The 17,965-nt window shown below is 33.4% G+C and overlaps 1 protein-coding gene across 7 annotated transcripts in view; it reads left to right on the top strand.

The window, feature by feature from the left end:
- VPS13B (vacuolar protein sorting 13 homolog B) overlaps positions 1-17,965 on the top strand; it is a 792,142-nt gene that overhangs the window by 62,044 nt on the left and 712,133 nt on the right. For all 7 annotated transcript variants that reach the window (XM_059165934.1, XM_059165936.1, XM_059165932.1 and 4 more), the window contains exons 5-7: positions 3,650-3,817; positions 8,866-9,047; positions 12,153-12,327. In XM_059165934.1, the coding sequence (XP_059021917.1) occupies positions 3,650-3,817; positions 8,866-9,047; positions 12,153-12,327 (525 nt within the window). The remainder of the gene's footprint in view (positions 1-3,649; positions 3,818-8,865; positions 9,048-12,152; positions 12,328-17,965) is intronic.

Raw genomic sequence — 17,965 nt, 5'->3', positions numbered from 1 at the left:
TCTTTTGTTTTTAAACATTTTTTTGAAACTTTTATGTATGGAAAATGCTGTCATACATTTTATTGTTAATTGGGATTACCATTTTTAAAGTTTTTATTTAAATTCCAGCTAGTTAACATACAGTGCATTATTAGTTTCAGGTGTGCAATTCAGTGATTCAGCATTTCCATACATTACCCAGTGCTTATCACAACAAGTGTGCTCCTTAATCCCTTCACTTTTTTAACCCATCCATTCACCTCCCCTCTGGTAACCATATCTGTTCTCTGTAGTTAAGAGTCTGTTTCTTGGTTTGCCTCTTTCTCTCTTTTTTTCTCCTATGACAGTCTTTTTTTTTCTCTCACTATTTTCTTTTCTTTTCATCACTTCATTATATAGGAAAGCTTAATTTTTTTTTAAAGATTTTATTTATTTGACACAGAGAGAGAAACCACAAGTAGGCAGAGAGGCAGGCAGAGAGAGAGAGTGGAGGAAGCAGGCTCCCTGCGGAGCAGAGAGCCCGACATGGAGCTGGATCCCAGGACCCTGGGATCATGACCTGAGCTGAAGGCAGAGGCTTTAACCCACTGAGCCACCCAGGCGCCCCAGGAAAGCTTAATTTTTACTGTTTTTTAGCTGATGAGTATTCAGTTGTGTTTTTTGAATATTCTGTATAGCATATAGTCATCTTTGTGTAATGGTAATTTTGCATCCTTCCCTGTCAGTACTTAAACTTCTGTTTTACTCTTATTTAGTTGTTCAGAACTTCTGTGACCATCAAAGTAATAATACTAATAGTATTGTGCACTCACTACAGTTTTTCTTAGCTCCCACAGTAACTGCCCTAAGTTATCTTCTAGTTACCAAACATGATGGATGCTTTTTAAATTCATGTTTTACTGAATCTCCCTACCGCACTGACAGTAAAGAATCCTTGTTCTTAACCTTCTAAAAAATTTTACTTTGAAATAGTTTCAACCTTTCAAAAAAGATAAGAGCGTTACAAAGAACTTCACTTTTCCCTATTTGAGTGTAAGTTGCCTATATGATGTTGCTTAACCCTCAAATTTATACCAAAACTACTCCAAAATGCTTTTAGGTATGGTTAACCAAGTGGAATTTGATTTTGAGCAGCTTGGCTTCCCAGTGACATTAGGATAAATAAATTGTAGATGTTTTCTCTTTTAACCAAAATTGATACATGTCATTTCATTTAAGAATATGAAGGGAATAAATAAGTTATTGTCTTTGCCCTCTAGGATTTCATAGTTTAACATAAAATAATTCTATGTAAACATGCACAAATGGCAGTAGTAACATAAGCCCAAGGAAAGTGGTAGAGACAGTCTTCTGAATGTTGTATAGGTTGGGGGACATTGGAGAGGAGTCTGTAGGGGAGAAAGATATTTATACTGGGCCCATAACAAGGGAGAATGGACAAAGTGTACTCTAAACCGAAGGAAGAGTATGAGCACAGTCCGTGAAAGTTCATAGTGTTTTATCTGGCCCTGTGGGCAGAGAAATATATGCCTTGAGGAATGGGATTTATGGGTGGGAGAGAGATGGATAATGATAGGAATTTCTGGAAAGTTTGATTAGAAACAGGTGGCTGTTTTAGAGCCATCCAGTATGACCTCCGGTATGACCTGGGGTTCTTACCCCAGAGTGCATTTTCAGATGCTTTTCAGCATGCTTAGGGAATAGACTTGGATTACTGTTATGTCATCTAAATACTTAGTGATGAGAGCTAGTAGATCTGCTGTTTGACACTCCTCTATAGCTTACTTAAAACTAAGTTGTTATGGAGGATTGGAGGGATAGTGTATCATTTTTTCCATTGGTTAGTTACTGTTACTTTAGTATTGCATTTTAAATAAGAAAATGTAATCTATAGGAGTAGTGCTTTTTAGATATTTTATTTCTAGTATATTATTCCTTGGTGAATTGGCTTCTTCATCTCAACTTGTATGCTAGTTTTATGATGAGAAACTGGGGGAAAATATTAAAAAATAGATTTAAAAAATCCATTACTAGTGTTCTCTTAGTTAAAATACATTAAAAGTATTGTTTCTATTAATTTGCATTTAATATTTTCTCCAGTTCTATCTTTGAGAGTTATTTTTTCTTTTGATGGTAATAAAAAGTCATGAACTGTTAAGAGGTTTTTATGAATTCCTTATGGATGCCACTTTTTTCAGAAATGGGAAAACCAATATAAGTCATGCTTCTTGACTTCTTAGAAACAGGATGTTTATTTTTATTTTTATTTTTAACATGTGTTGAGTGGTATTAGCATAGGGGAATATACATTCCAAGATTGAAACTTTTGATTTTTAAAATATCTTTTGGAAGCTTAATTTTTTAAGCATTATTTTAGTGTTTACTCTCATGAAAGAATATTTATTACTTTAAATTTATTGATATTTTGTTAATTTTGTATCATATGATAATTGGTACTCTAAAAGCTGCTAAAAGTTTACATCTAGATAAGAGAAAAAATTGAACTTTGTTGTTTTATATTTTTTTCCTATGTGTATCCTTTAGGAATGAATGAAGGAGTTGGTTTTTGCAAAGGTGCTCTGGTTGAATGGATTTAAATAGGCTTCCTTTTAGCAGGATTTAGTGTAGTTGTTAACAATGTCAGTTGCTGACAGAAGTTGATTCTGTTTTGCCCAGTCAAGTTCTGAATATAAGCAGGATAGTTCATAAAATAGCTAAAATTTTAGTTACTTTTAAAATAAGTTTTGTAGTGGGAAATGCATTTGAATCAAGTGAAGTTTTTCATCTTTTTCTCCTGTGTCTTCTTAAAATGCTGTTTGTTTTTATTTATATTTTCAATTAAATTTCTTATTAATGTATCTGTATACACATTTATTGTGTGAGAAACTTCTGAGAATGTGGAGTATCCCAAAGTATTATAAAATTAAAAGAAAATTTTGGAGATTTTAGGCAAGCTATGACAAAAAAGAATGTTCACTAGTTACTTCTGTTGTTGTTTTTAACTATTTGTTTATTATTTCCCTGTGTTCACATTATGCTTTTCTCAGTTCTTCCATACTTTTCTTTTTTCTTTGCTTTCATTGTGTTTTTTGTCTCTGTTTCTAAATTCTGTCTATATTTTCTTCCTAATTTGTATTCTCTCCTGTACCCTGCTTCAGTATTATTAGTAAGTAGAAATACTCGAATCCATTATGGTAGTCATATTTTTCCTATTTTTCTTCCTCCCAGCCTAACTTTTGAATTTTCTTATGGCTATTTAGAGTGGAAAGAAAAGATGGCTCAAGAAGAAACTTAAAGAAGCAACACTTCTAATATGTTGTATAATCAGCACATAGTAACATTGTTTCATTGGGAAAATGTTCCTAAAATAGGCAGAAACCAGGCAAAATACTGAGTATAGGATTATCATTGACTGGGATCTAGTATAGTCTCTGTGATTTCTCTTAGTACATGAACACTTCCTTATATAGAACTTCTTCGTAATGGTATTTGGGGGCGGATGTTCTACTTATTAGTTGTGTCAGTTTTGCAATCCTATCTGTTTCCTTTTTGCAAAATACGCTAAATGATACCCACCTATAATATAAGTTAAGTTCAGTAACATTTTATGAATAATTCTTTATTGACAGACCTATGGCTAATTGAATCTTTTTTTTCCTCTATTTTATAGGTTATGTGCAGAGTCTGATTAGACGAGTTGTAAATAATGTAAATATTGTTATAAATAATCTCATACTAAAATATGTTGAAGATGATATTGTTCTTTCAGTCAATATCACTTCTGCAGAGTGCTATACAGTAGGTGAATTATGGGATCGTGCATTCATGGATATTTCTGGTGAGTATATATTAAGAAAAGTGTAGATTTTTCCATTATTGGAATAGTTATCTTGGTTTCTAAACCTTTTGTGGGCCAGCTGGCTCTGATAAACCTGATGAGAGCTTTATGCCTCAGCCTAGAAAAATGAACATATATAAGGTTTAGCATATCGGGTGCCTAGGTGATTCAGTTGGTTAAGCATCTGCTTTTGGCTCAAGTCATCCTGGAATCCCAGGATTGAGTCCTTCACTGGGCTCCCTGCTCAGCAGGAAGTCTCCTTCTCCCTCTCCAAATAAATAAACTCTTAAAAAAATTAGCATACAGCTATAGGGGGTTTAATAGACCCTCAGATTAGGAAACCCCAGACTCCATTTTTAATATTATTAATTTTTATTCTTTCTTACCTACCACATGCATGTTTCAAGTGTATCTTATAACATTTTACAGTGCATTGGGGTTGTAGTAATAAAAATAGTTAAAATTTTTAACATATATGAAGGAGGAAAAGGAATACCTTGCTTTTGTGCTCCATAATGGCAAAACAATGTATCTGATCTGTGTTTTGGGTTTGTATATTCCAGAGTATATTTGGGACTTCTGGATAATCCTAAAGTCTCTTTTGAGTATGACATGCTGTAATCTCCTCCTGCTTATATTAAAGGAACTATTAAGTAATACAATTTTAGTAACTACCATTATTACTATTTTATTATGTTTTACATAGTAGGCATTGTGCTAATAAGCATTGAAAATACAGCTGTGAAAGAGATACTGCTTCATTTGTCAGAAGAGATTACTAAATCATAATATTGAGAAATATTCTGATAGGGTAAAGAGTGGACATTTTTTGAAAATATAGTGAGGAGGGGTGTCTGGGTGGCTCATTTAGTGTCTGCTTTTGGCTGAGGTCATGATCCAAGGATGCTTGGATTGAGCCCCACTTCAGGCTCCTTGCCCAGTGGGGAGTTTGTTACTCCCTCTGCTTGCTCCCCCTGCTTGTACTCTCTTTCTCTGTCAGATAAATAAATAAAATCTTTTTTAAAAAGATGAAGAAAAGAAAAGATAGTGAGGAGACTATTGTGAGTACCTTTTATCTTTGACTTGCCAGGGTATGTATTTGTTAACAGTGTGGGCACTAAAGCTAGACGACCGGAGTTTGGATCCTGGTTGTCCCACTTAGTAAAACTATATGACCTTAGGTGAGTCACTTGACCATTTCTTAGTTTCTTCATTTGTAAAATGGGGGTAAAATAAGAGCTTCCTTATAGAGTTATTTTATTAAATACATTAATGCGCTGAAGGTACTTATAAAAGTATCTCGGGGCGCCTGGGTGGCTCGGTTGGTTGGACGACTGCCTTTGGCTCAGGTCATGATCCTGGAGTCCCGGGATCGAGTCCCACATCAGGCTCCCAGCTCCATGGGGAGTCTGCTTCTCCCTCTGACCTTCTCCTCGCTCATGTTCTCTCTCACTGTCTCTCTCTCAAATAAATAAATAAAAAATCTTTAAAAAAAAAAAAAAAAAATAAAAGTATCTCGTACATAGACCTCTGAAAATGAGCTATTAAAATTTTTACATTTATTTTCTCAAATTCTCATAACTCCATCAAGTGATACTCTTTCTCATTTACTTATATATTCACCTGTTCATCTTAAGTCCTACTTAAAAGAAAACAGAAGGAAATTTAGTCTCAAGGTTACTTAACTTGCCTAGTTTGCCTAGTTTAGGCATACAACTAGGATCTAGCAAATTTGATAGTCTCATTTTTGTGTGTTCTCCAAACTTCAGTCTTTGCTTTTTTCCCCCTTTCTTTTGACAGTAGGCTCCACAGCCAACATGGGGCTGGAATTCACAACCCTGAGATTAAGAGTCATATGCTGTACAGACCGAGCCTGCCCAGGTGCCCCTTAGTCATTATGTTTTAAAATGAAGAATAATATTGATCTCACAGTTTTGTTGTGAGGCATTAATCAGTGCATATGCAAAGTCCCAAGCATTGTCTCTGAGACATTGTTAATGCTTCCCTCCATCCTCTTTGGCGAAAATATTTCATACAAAGACCACAAGGAAACATTAAGAAAAATGGAAAACAAGCAGGACTGGGTAATGCAGGATTGAATGAATGTGTTGACATTTTATGGGAAGAAATTTCTATGGTTTATTATACAACTAATGTAAATATCACTTTGGGAAATTATAGTGAATTAGAGTCTTGGGTTGGGAGTTGGGGCATCCTAGTTTAAGTCTTCCCTCCATCATTCTAAATTAGTATAACTTCAGTGAGTCATTTGTAAAATGTGAATTATCGTAACTACCAATATGCTGATGTCCTTAAGAAAATCAAGTATCATACCACATGAAAGTTCATGATGAGGATGATGATAAAAACAGCAAAAATAGTATCTTTCACTTGTTGAGTTCTTGTTAATTGCTGGGCCTGGTGCTATGCTTTTGTACATTATCTGTTTTTAATCTTTTACCTTCTGAGACAGTTACTATTATTTACCCTTTTATTTTTACTAAAACATTTTATATTTACAAAGATTTAGGTCACATATTTTGTTATTAAACAATATGATGAGCACCTTTCCTCTGAGTATCTAGAACATACACAGTAGTTTACCCCCACAAATGTGTTTTTCCTGATCTACTTTCCACCTAGAGTTATCTGCTGTATTAAATTTTATCATTTAATTGCTTAAAAAAACTTGTGCTATAAAAAGGAATGAAGTACTAATGTATGCTACAATGTGGATGAACCTTGAAAACGTTCTAAGTTTTTAAAAGCCAGACAGAGAAGTTGTATATTGTATATTGCAGGATTCCTCTTATAAACTACACAGAAGAGCCAAATCTATATAGACAGAAAGTAGATTAGGGACTGTCTCAGGGTTGGGAAGTAGGGAGGGCAAGGAGGGGATTGGAGGGATGATAGCTCAAGGGTACAGAGTTTTCTTTTCTGATGTGTTGTCAAAGTTTTAAAATTAATTGTGGTGCTGGACACTGAATATTCTCAGTATACCAAATGCCACTCTGTGTACCCTTTAAATTGTTAATTTTTTAAAAATATTTTATTTATTTGAGAGAGAAGGAGAGAGAGAGAGAGAATGAACAGGGAGAGGGGGAGAAGCAGACTGCCTGTGGAGCAGGGAGCCCCATGTGGGTCTTTATCCTAGGACCCTGGGATCATGACCCGAGCTGAAGCAGATTCTCAACTGACTGAGCCAGCCAGGCACCCCTAACTTATTAATTCTATGTTACATGAATTTTATCTCAATAAAAAAGTATCAGATGTGGATTATACACAAACAATGTATTACATGTATTTTTGAGCTTTGTAAAAAGTGTGCTCTATTTTGGGAATTTGAGGTTTGAGTAAAGCCTCAAAAGTTTCCTGTTTTCAATTAGTGTCATGCTTTTAATATTTTTCCATATTGTTACATGTAGTTATAGATCACTTATTTTTACTTGTGAATAATATTCTACTGTTTAAATATGCCAGAATTTAATTGTTGTGGTGATGGGCATTTGGGATGTTTCCCGATTTTTGCTATTACAAACAATGCTTTAGGAATCTTTGTACATACCTTTTGATGCATATGTGTAAGCATTTATTAAGGACATACACTTAGGAATGGGTTTGTTAGATGGGAGGATAGCAAATCTTCACGTTTTCAAATAAGGCCAGGTCATTTTCGAGTTCTCCAGAGTTGGGTAGACATAGTTATTATCCTCATTTTTCAGATTAAATTGCAGCACATTATCTAAAGTAAGTACCTGACCTAGAATTCATTTTGTTAGTTTTTAAAAGGTAGTTGTTATATGAAAAATTTAAGAAAAATATTTTCAAAGCTTTAATGATTTCCTTTGTCAGTGAATGATAATTTTCTAGAATACCCTCAAAATGTAGACCACCTTATGTTCTTACAGCGTAATTTTAAAAACCTGAACTCTCAAGTAAGGTTGCCAGAGTTCAAATAACGGCTCTGTCCTTTTTAAACTAACAGTAAATTCTTTCCCCTTACTCTGCCTCAGTTTTCAAATCTTTTAAAAAGAGGGATGTAAATATTAAAAGGTAGCAGAGGGGAGAAGACTTGTGTATCATCTGAGAGCAAACACTCAGTGAATTATTATCATAAAGAGAGGGAAGGAAATATCTAGAGGTTTTTTTCATTTCTAATTCTACTTTTATTACATATGTGTATACAAAGAAATATATCAGTAACTAAATGATTTGTTTATATACCATGTAAATCATTATAGATTTAGGCCTAATATTTATTTACCTAGGAATTGCCTATTAGGAATAAAACTTCTCATTGCTAAAGTTTTCATTTTCTAGTTTGATACTTTACCGGCAGTTGTTTTATGTTTATTCCCTTGAAAACAAACTGTATGCTCTTATTGGTAATGTGGTACTTTCTTCATCAATTGTTTAAAGCAGTGATGTCCACTAGAATTTTCTGGGTCATGGAAATGTTTTATATTTTTACAGTCTAGTACTGTAGCTACTAGCCACATGTGACTATTGAGGACTTGAAATGTTGCTAATGTAGCTGAGGAACTGAAATTTTATTTTTGTATAATTTTAACTTTTATATAAATTTAAATAGCAGATATTGCTGGTGGCTGTTACTGGAGAGTATAGGTTTAGAGAAACTGTGGATTTTTAAATGTTAGACATTAAATGAGTGACTCCTGCTCAGAATGTTATTTTTAATGTGGTTTCTCAAGTATTATATTCAAGTTATTTGATATCTCATTGCAGACGCAGAATATAGCACAAGTTTTTATAAATTTTGTCTTAAATTTGTAGTTAGATACCGAGCAAATTGGGGACAAACTATTTCACTTCTTTGTACTTTGATTCTTCCTACTTGCAAAGGGGATTTTTGTGCCTATTTCATAAGGTTGTTGGAGGATTTAAATAAAAGAGAAATTATTTGCATAGATTCTGGCATCATGTATTTAATGCTCTATTAATCTTACTATTTGTACTAATAAATAATTTTTGCTTTTTTTGCTAATTTTCCTTTTTACTTAAAATGTTTTTTTCTTTTTTTTTAGCAACTGATCTGGTGCTGAGAAAAGTTATCAATTTTTCTGACTGTACAGTTTGTCTTGATAAACGAAATGCTAGTGGTAAAATAGAATTTTACCAGGATCCTTTATTGTATAAATGTTCCTTCAGAACTCGTCTGCATTTCACTTATGATAACCTAAATTCCAAGATGCCATCTGTTATTAAAGTAGGTGTTTCTTTTTCTAGTAGTTGAGTTCCACGTCTCCATTTTATTTTATTGGTTCTTGTAGGTGCTATTAAAGAAAAAATTAACCTCATAAAAATATATACCATTAGTTTTTGCTAGAGTTTTATTTCTATTTATAATTTTAGGTTATATTGTTTATTGTATATTAAAACTTTCTGCATTGTGTATTGTACTAGAGAGATTTTGGGGACTTTTTTTTCTCCCTGAAACTGTAGTTTCCTTTATAGTTTGTCCAACTGTTTATTCATTTTTTTCCTCTTTTAAATGAATAGAAGAAATCCTATTAAAAGTGTAATTATACACATAGTGGACTGAATATCAATGTATATTTCAATCTTTATAATTTATTTAATATGATCTGATAACTATAGTTATTGTCCCTCTTAGATGACTTTGTAAGGTTTAATATACTGACCTACTATCTTAGTTTATTGGTTCAGGAAATTTTAGTGTTTGATCTATGGATTCAGAATGTAATGAAAATCTTGCCTGTAGGAATTTTTTAGGTAATGTGAAAGTTTGTTCTCCCAAGATCCCGGAATAGGAATATATTTTCAACGTGTATAGTTAGTCTCTTCATGTAAATCTTACTTCTTTCCTCATATAACAGTTTTCTAAACTTCTATCCATATCTCAGTTTTTGAAAACGAATTCACGGAGTAGCTTGTGATCGTGTTAATAACTAAGTTTTAATGTGGAATGAATATTTATTGTTGAGTTTAATGCCTTTGAATAATAAAGTACTAGAATGGAAAAGCTGCCCCTGAGTCTGAACACAGGTATTGATGTGCCTGGTTGTATAACTTATTTTTTAGTACTGTCTTTTTAAAAACACATGTCACTTTCTCTTTTCTGTAGCTTTACTATATATTTATTTATGAAATCCACTTACTTTAATTTGGTAGTGGTTCAGTCATCAGTGCTCTAGTTTTCTCCCCATTGTATACAATGCACATCAATTTATTGAAATTCTGTTACTTTTTCCTTCTATTTTTGAATTAGCTACTTTGCCGAAGATAAGCATAGGGGACTATTAATTCAATGGTATTGTTGCCTCTGTCTTGGGATAATGGACTGACTTTCTTTCTTTCACCTTGAACCTGCTAGGAACATTGGGGAACGTTAAGGGTAAATTCAAGATGCATTTTGAAAGCAGATACTGGATGCCTTACAGTATAAAATAAACTTATTGATCTTTAGTACAAATGTAATTACACATTCTAGAAGGTGGCTAAATTAGAGGAAAGTAAAAATAAATGAATTCGAGGGAAACTGAGTGTTGTCATCTAAGTTTGTATTCTCAAAATTGATTAGGCATGATATATGATCTTAAAAAGCATCTTAATATTAAGTAAGTTTGTTGACATGGGGATTTTAACCCTGGTAATTGCCAAATATGGGGTTCCATTATGTTCAGCTGAAATAAAATTGAGTTTTTTATTAATAACATTGTGGTGTAAGATTTGCCATTTTAGTTAGATCTGTCTGTCATTCTTCTAACTCCCTAGGAGTATATATTAAAAGCACATGGGTAACCTCACTGATCACCTAGAAGAGAGGGGATTTCCCAGAATAGTCCAGATACTGTAGTTTTTTATTTAAACCTCTCACATATATTTAAGTGGTTTTTAAATTTATCTATATTTTGGGTTGGCTTTTTACAATTTTCTATCTCTTAGGACAAATACATCCTATGTTTTGTGTCATCTGAGTTATATATTTTATGAGTATATAACTTACGTAACATTTCCCCTATTTTTGAAAAATTTCTTTTTTTTTTCTTTTTAAAGATTTTATTTATTTATTTGACAGACAGAGATCATAAGCAGGCAGAGAGGCAGGCAGAGAGAGAGAGGGGGGAAGCAGGCTCCCTGCTGAGTAGAGAGCCTGATGCGGGGTTTGATACTAGGACCCTTAGATCATGACCTGAGCCGAAGACAGAGGCTTTAACCCACTGAGCCACCCAGGTGCCCCAGTGCCATACAATATTTTAAAAGGATAGATAGAAAAATGCCAAATTAAGAAGAGCTCGGCAGGCCTGCACCATACACTCTCTTGTCCTTGTACCAAACTTTCTTTTACTTTTTCTTGGTCTATTTAGTGTATGATTTTTAAGTCAGTTTTAAGAAACCTGTACTCATAATTAAATATAGACTTTGCAGTTTTCTTCCCCTTCAAATACAAATGTTTGTGCCTTTAATCCTAAAAATATGATTACTATTACTTTTTCATGTTTCATAAACCCTCAAATACCTTCCAAGAGTCCTGGAAGTCAGAATAAACCTTCCAAGAGACTTGACTTTATGGCTTAATTGGTTTTATTCCATGTTTATATAACAGCAGGGAACATTACACTGAGACTGTTTTATATTTTATTAATATCTTTCTTTCTGTAAGGGTAACTTTGATTGCTGTATATCCTGTTTGTTAGTAATTAATCTTGTTTCTTTATTATAACTGATTCATGTTACAAATTTTATGTCCTATTTAAATCTCTTAAAACTTGTTTGGAAAACTTTTCTGAACATGTATGTCACTTGGTTTTCACTATTAGACAAAATTTTATTAAGTTCATACTTCTGTAGTTGTAATGTTAGTAATTTTCTCACTTACTACACTTTTGGAATGTGTATGTAGTCTTCCTGGTTAATAAAGCTGGAAAGAGTGATTCAGGTTTTATTAAAATGACATTATGAAACTTTTGTTCTTGGTGTGACAAATCTCTCTGATTTTGGGGGGAGTGCTATGATATTCTTCATACTATGGAGTTGATATTTTGTTTTCATAACTTTATTTCTGGAAAAATTATCTAGAAGTCTAGTGTGACTAACATCATCATTTCTATTTGTACTTACATAATTTGGCTTAGTACAGTTTCTATCTAACGTTGATTGGTCATTGTAGCAAATTTAATTCCTAAGATATCAGAGTAAATTATTTTGGCTTATGTATTGGAAATGTTTGGGACATTACTTTTCTTTTATGGTGTTCTCCATTTTAGGACTTTTAACATTTATCTATTTATGTTAAAAGGTACTTACTTTGAACATGCTTTTGTTGATGTTTGTTTTTTTTCAAATACAGATTCATACCTTAGTAGAGAGTTTGAAACTTTCTATCACAGATCAACAACTGCCTATGTTTATCCGTATAATGCAACTTGGGATTGCTCTTTACTATGGGGAAATAGGCAATTTTAAAGATGGGGAAATGGAAGAGCCTACCTGTCACAATAAAGATATGTTAGGAAACATTACAGGTAAATATAACAAAAACTTTATCTTTGAACTGTTGTTTATGTGCTTTTTCACCATTGTGAAACTTTGAAAACTAAAACATTAGATTGAATTTTCAATGTTTCAATATGATGGGATGATTTTATTTTGGTTGTTTGACACTACTTGATTTTTTTCCCCCTGTATATGCTGGATATTACTGTGATTTTCTTTTTACATTCCTAAAGTAACTCTAATATTTCTAATAGGTATACATGTTCAGAATGTATGTTACATGAAAATTAAGGTAATGCATCGTCAGTATTTCCTAATAAATTGAGGTATTGTTAATTTTTTGCAAAGGCTTGCCAAGAGTTACACAGGAGTTAGATATACTTAATTATTATATGTAATTATATTTAACTATAGTTACACTTAACTATGTACTCATTGGAGGATACCTAGTTAATTAGACATTATTGATGTATGTTTCATTGAATGATACTAGTGGGTTAACCTCAGTTATTCAGTTCATTATACTTGTACTTAAGTCTACTGAATGTACTGAACACTGGTAACGTGGGAAAACACAGATAAAAAGATGTGTTCTCTTCCCTTAAAACCACAGTGAGACATCACTGCAAGGCCACTGGCATGACTGTAATCAAAAGACACATAATGACAAGCCTTGGCAAGATTGTGGTGAAGTTGGAACCTTTATGTTGCTTGTAGGAATGTAAAATTGTAGAGCTGTTTCGGAAAACAATCTAGTTCCTTAAAAAAATTGAACATAGAATTACCACATGACCCAGCAATCTCACTCTTAGGTATATATGCAAAAGAATTGATAACACATGTCCATATAAGAATTTACATGTTAATGTTAAATGGAAACATTATTCATGATAACTAAAAAGTGAAACAACCCAAATGTCCGTCACCTGATGAATGGATAAATGATTGTGATATATCCATACCCTAGAATATTACTCAGTTATACAAAATAATGAAAAGCTGATACATGCTACATCATGATGAACTTCAAAAATATCTTAAGTGAAAGCAGCCAGTCAGAAAGGAAGACATGGTATGATTTCATTTATATGAAATGTCCATAATAGCCAATTCCATAGAAGTAGAAAGTAGATTAGTAACCAGGGCCTAGGGAGAGAAGGAAATGGAGAGTGACTGCTAAAGGTGTTCTTTTTAGAGTGATGAAAATGTTCTAAAATTGGATAGTGATGATGGTTGCACAATTTTTGTGATTATATTAAAAACAGAGTTGTACACTTCTAAATGTGAAATTTTATATTTAAATTACAGCTTATGAAAAACTTTATGAAAAACCTTAAAAACTTAGGGAATTACATTAATAAGTGTATGTACCTAGAAAACATACCTTTATTTCACACTGGACAGTGAATTCTTGTTAGACAATGAACTTTTTTTTTTTTTTTTAAAGGTTTTATTTATTCATTTGACAGAGAGAAAGAGGGAGAGAGCAAGAGAGCACAAGGAGGGGGAGCTGCACAGGGAGAGGGAGAAGCAGACTCCCCTGCTTAGCAGGGACCCTGATGCAGGGCCTGGTCCCAGGATCCTGAGATCATGACCTGAGCCGGAGGCAGACTTTAACTGAGTGAGCCACCCAGGTGCCCCAAGACCATGAACTGCTGAAACAGGAATAATGTCTAACATATAGAACAAAACCTAGCACCAGAAGGTGCTCAATTTTTTTTTCAACATGCTATTATGACAAATTCCAAATATATAGAAAAGTAGAAAGTGTATTATCCAGTGGACACCCATATACTCATCATCTAGATTCTATACTTAATATTTTGTTAAATTTGCTTTATCACATAGCTGTTCATTCAGCTTCTCCATCAGTTTAACCAGTGCTTTTGATGGCTTTCAAAGTAGGTTAGACATCAGTACATTTCACCCCTAGACTTCAGCAGCTTATTGTTAAGTAGAGTTTGTATTTTTTAATGGTTCCTTTTATTTTTTTTGAGGGTTTAATTTACAAAGTGAAATGCATAAATCTTAAGTATACTATTTAAGTTTTGAGAAATGTCTATACCTGTGTGTAGTTAACATTACGATTCATTCTTGGTATTTGACGTTCTATGGGTTTTGGCAAAGGCATGATGACATATGGTCATCATTATGATCTCTCCAGAAAATGTGAATGGGCTAAATGCCCCTGTCAAAAGACACAGGGTATCAGAATGGATAAAAAAACAAAACCCATCTATATGTTGCCTCCAAGAAACACATTTTAAGCCCGAAGACACCTCCAGATTTAAAGTGAGGGGGTGGAAAAGAATTTACCATGCTAATGGACATCAGAAGAAAGCAGGAGTGGCAATCCTTATATCAGATCAATTAGATTTTAAGCCAAAGACTGTAATAAGAGATGAGGAAGGACACTATATCATACTCAAAGGGTCTGTCCAACAAGAAGATTTAACAATTTTAAATATCTATGCCCCCAACGTGGGAGCAGCCAACTATATAAACCAATTAATAACAAAATCAAAGAAACACATAAACAACAATACAATAATAGTAGGGGACTTTAACATTCCCCTCACTGAAATGGACAGGTCATCCAAGCAAAAGATCAGCAAGGAAATAAAGGCCTTAAATGACACACTGGACCAGATGGACATCACAGATATATTCAGAATATTTCATCCCAAAGCAACAGAATACACATTCTTCTCTAGTGCACATGGAACATTCTCCAGAATAGATCACATCCTCGGTCCTAAATCAGGACTCAACCGGTATCAAAAGATTGGGATCATTCCCTGCATATTTTCAGACCACAATGCTCTAAAGCTAGAACTGAACCACAAAAGGAAGTTTGGAAAGAACCCAAATACATGGAGACTAAACAGTATCCTTCTAAAGAATGAATGGGTCAACCGGGAAATTAAAGAAGAATTGAAAAAAATCATGGAAACAAATGATAATGAAAATACAACGGTTCAAAATCTGTGGGACACAACAAAGGCAGTCCTGAGAGGAAAATATATAGCGGTACAAGCCTTTCTCAAGAAACAAGAAAGGTCTCAGGTACACAACCTAACCCTACACCTAAAGGAGCTGGAGAAAGAACAAGAAAGAAACCCTAAGCCCAGCAGGAGAAGAGAAATCATAAAGATCAGAGCAGAAATCAATGAAATAGAAACCAAAAAAACAATAGAACAAATCAACGAAACTAGGAGCTGGTTCTTTGAAAGAATTAATAAAATTGATAAACCCCTGGCCCGACTTATCAAAAAGAAAAGAGAAAAGACCCAAATAAATAAAATCATGAATGAAAGAGGAGAGATCACAACTAACACCAAGGAAATACAAACTATTATAAGAACATACTATGAGCAACTCTACGGCAATAAATTTGACAATCTGGAAGAAATGGATGCATTCCTAGAAACATATAAACTACCACAACTGAACCATGAAGAAATAGAAAGCCTGAACAGACCCATAACCAGTAAGGAGATTGAAACAGTCATTAAAAATCTCCAAACAAACAAAAGCCCAGGGCCAGACGGCTTCCCGGGGGAATTCTACCAAACATTTAAAGAAGAACTAATTCCTATTCTCCTGAAACTGTTCCAAAAAATAGAAATGGAAGGAAAACTTCCAAACTCATTTTATGAGGCCAGCATCACCTTGATCCCAAAACCAGACAAGGATCCCACCAAAAAAGAGAGCTATAGACCGATATCCTTGATGAACACAGATGCGAAAATACTCAACAAAATACTAGCCAATCGGATTCAACAGTACATTAAAAAGATTATTCACCACGACCAAGTGGGATTTATTCCAGGGCTGCAAGGTTGGTTCAACATCCGCAAATCAGTCAATGTGATACAACACATCAATAAAAGTAAGAACAAGAACCATATGATACTCTCAATAGATGCTGATCTCTCCAGAATATTTTTGCTGCCCTGAAGGTGTAGTATTTTGGAGATTCATCTGTGTTGTTGTATTTATCAGTAGTTTTTTCCCTTTTATTGGTAGATACATTGTATGAATATACCATAGTTTATTTTTGCCATTTTCCTGTTGATGGATATTTGTGTTGTTTCCAGTTTTGGCTATTATAAATAAAGCTGTCATGGACATTTTTCTACAAGCCTCTTGTAGATCTGTGCTGTACTTTCTCTTGGGTAGATACCTAACAGTGGAATTTTATGTTGAGGTTGTGCTGGATGTGCTGTTTTACATTTCCACAACATTGTAGGAGAGTTCTAGTTGTTCCACATCTTTGCTAGCATTTGGTGTTGTCTTTTTTTTTTTTTTTTTAAACTCTTTGCCATCCTGATGGATGTGTTGTGGTATTTCATTGTGGTTTTGATTTGCATTTCATTGATGAGTAGTTATTTTGAAGTTTTTCATGTGGTTATTGACCGTTAATGTATTTACCTTTGTGAAGAGTGTTTAACTCTTTGACTATTTTTAAACCTTTGTTGGGTTTCATTACTGATTCGTAATTTTTTAATATATTCCGAATTCAAATACTATGTCATATACATGTTTTGGGAATATGTTTTGCTGGCTTGTGACTTGACTAATTCATTTTTTTAATTGGTATCTTGAGAAGAGTTTTAAATTTTGATTAAATGTAGATTTCAAATTTTTCCTTTATAACTGATTTGTCCTCTTAGAAGTGACTAGGTTTCTCTGTTAAAAAAGTGAGAAAGCAACTCTGTTTGCTTGCAGAGTAGTTGAAATTAGTTTTCTCATCTGTCTAAAGCAGGGTTCCTTTTATTGTGGGTATATGGATTCCTTTGGCACTCTGGTCAAGCCTGTGAACCTCTTCACAGAAGTTTTTAAGAATCTTGATTTTGATATGCAATGGTATTCTTTCTTCATATTACTTGTGTTTGGAATACAGTAAAGTTTTTAGGTCTGTAGGTTTATAGTTTTCATATATATTTAGAAAATTCGTGGGCATTATTTCTTGAACTGTTTTTCAGCTCTCTCTCCTAATTACATGTATATTAGGTTTCTTGAAGTTCAGCAAAGCTCTCTGATGCTCTTGTTCGTTTTTGTTCTCTTTTTTGGTTGTTGAGTTTTCCTTTTCTCTTCTTGTTCACTAATCATCTGTATCTAATGTGCTATTTATCATAGCTAGTTTATATTTCACCTCAGATACTGTATTTTTCATCTCTAGAAGTTTAGTTGTTAAAAAAACCTTATTTCTTATTTATGCTTTCTTAAATATCTCATTTTATTTATATAACTGTTTTAATGTCTGTGTTTACTAATGCTAAACTGTATCATTCCTAGATCTTTTTGTATTGACTTTTTCCCTTACCTGTGTTATATATTTTCTTCTTCGTATGCCTGATAATTTTTAATTTGATGCCAGGCATTGTGAACTTTATCTTGTTGGATGCTGGATATATTTGTATGTAGCAACAAGTTAAGTTACTTAGAAATAATTTAATTCACTTGTCTTGCTTTCAGTGTTTCTTAGTTGAGATCAGAGCCGCCATTAGCTTAAGACTAGTTTTGTCTTACCACTGACAGTCAGCCTTTTGAGTACTTTCTTGATGAGTAATGAATTAAAGGTTTTTTTCTTTCTTTCTGTTGAGATCACAAACTAGTTCCAATTTTGTGTAAGTCTTAGGGTTGTTTTCTTGCCTTTTTTCT

Source organism: Mustela lutreola, chromosome 3, assembly GCF_030435805.1.
Source record: "Mustela lutreola isolate mMusLut2 chromosome 3, mMusLut2.pri, whole genome shotgun sequence".
Lineage (NCBI taxonomy): Eukaryota > Metazoa > Chordata > Mammalia > Carnivora > Mustelidae > Mustela > Mustela lutreola.
Note: the sequence above shows the minus strand (reverse complement) of the source record. Positions and strands in the feature narration are given on the sequence as shown.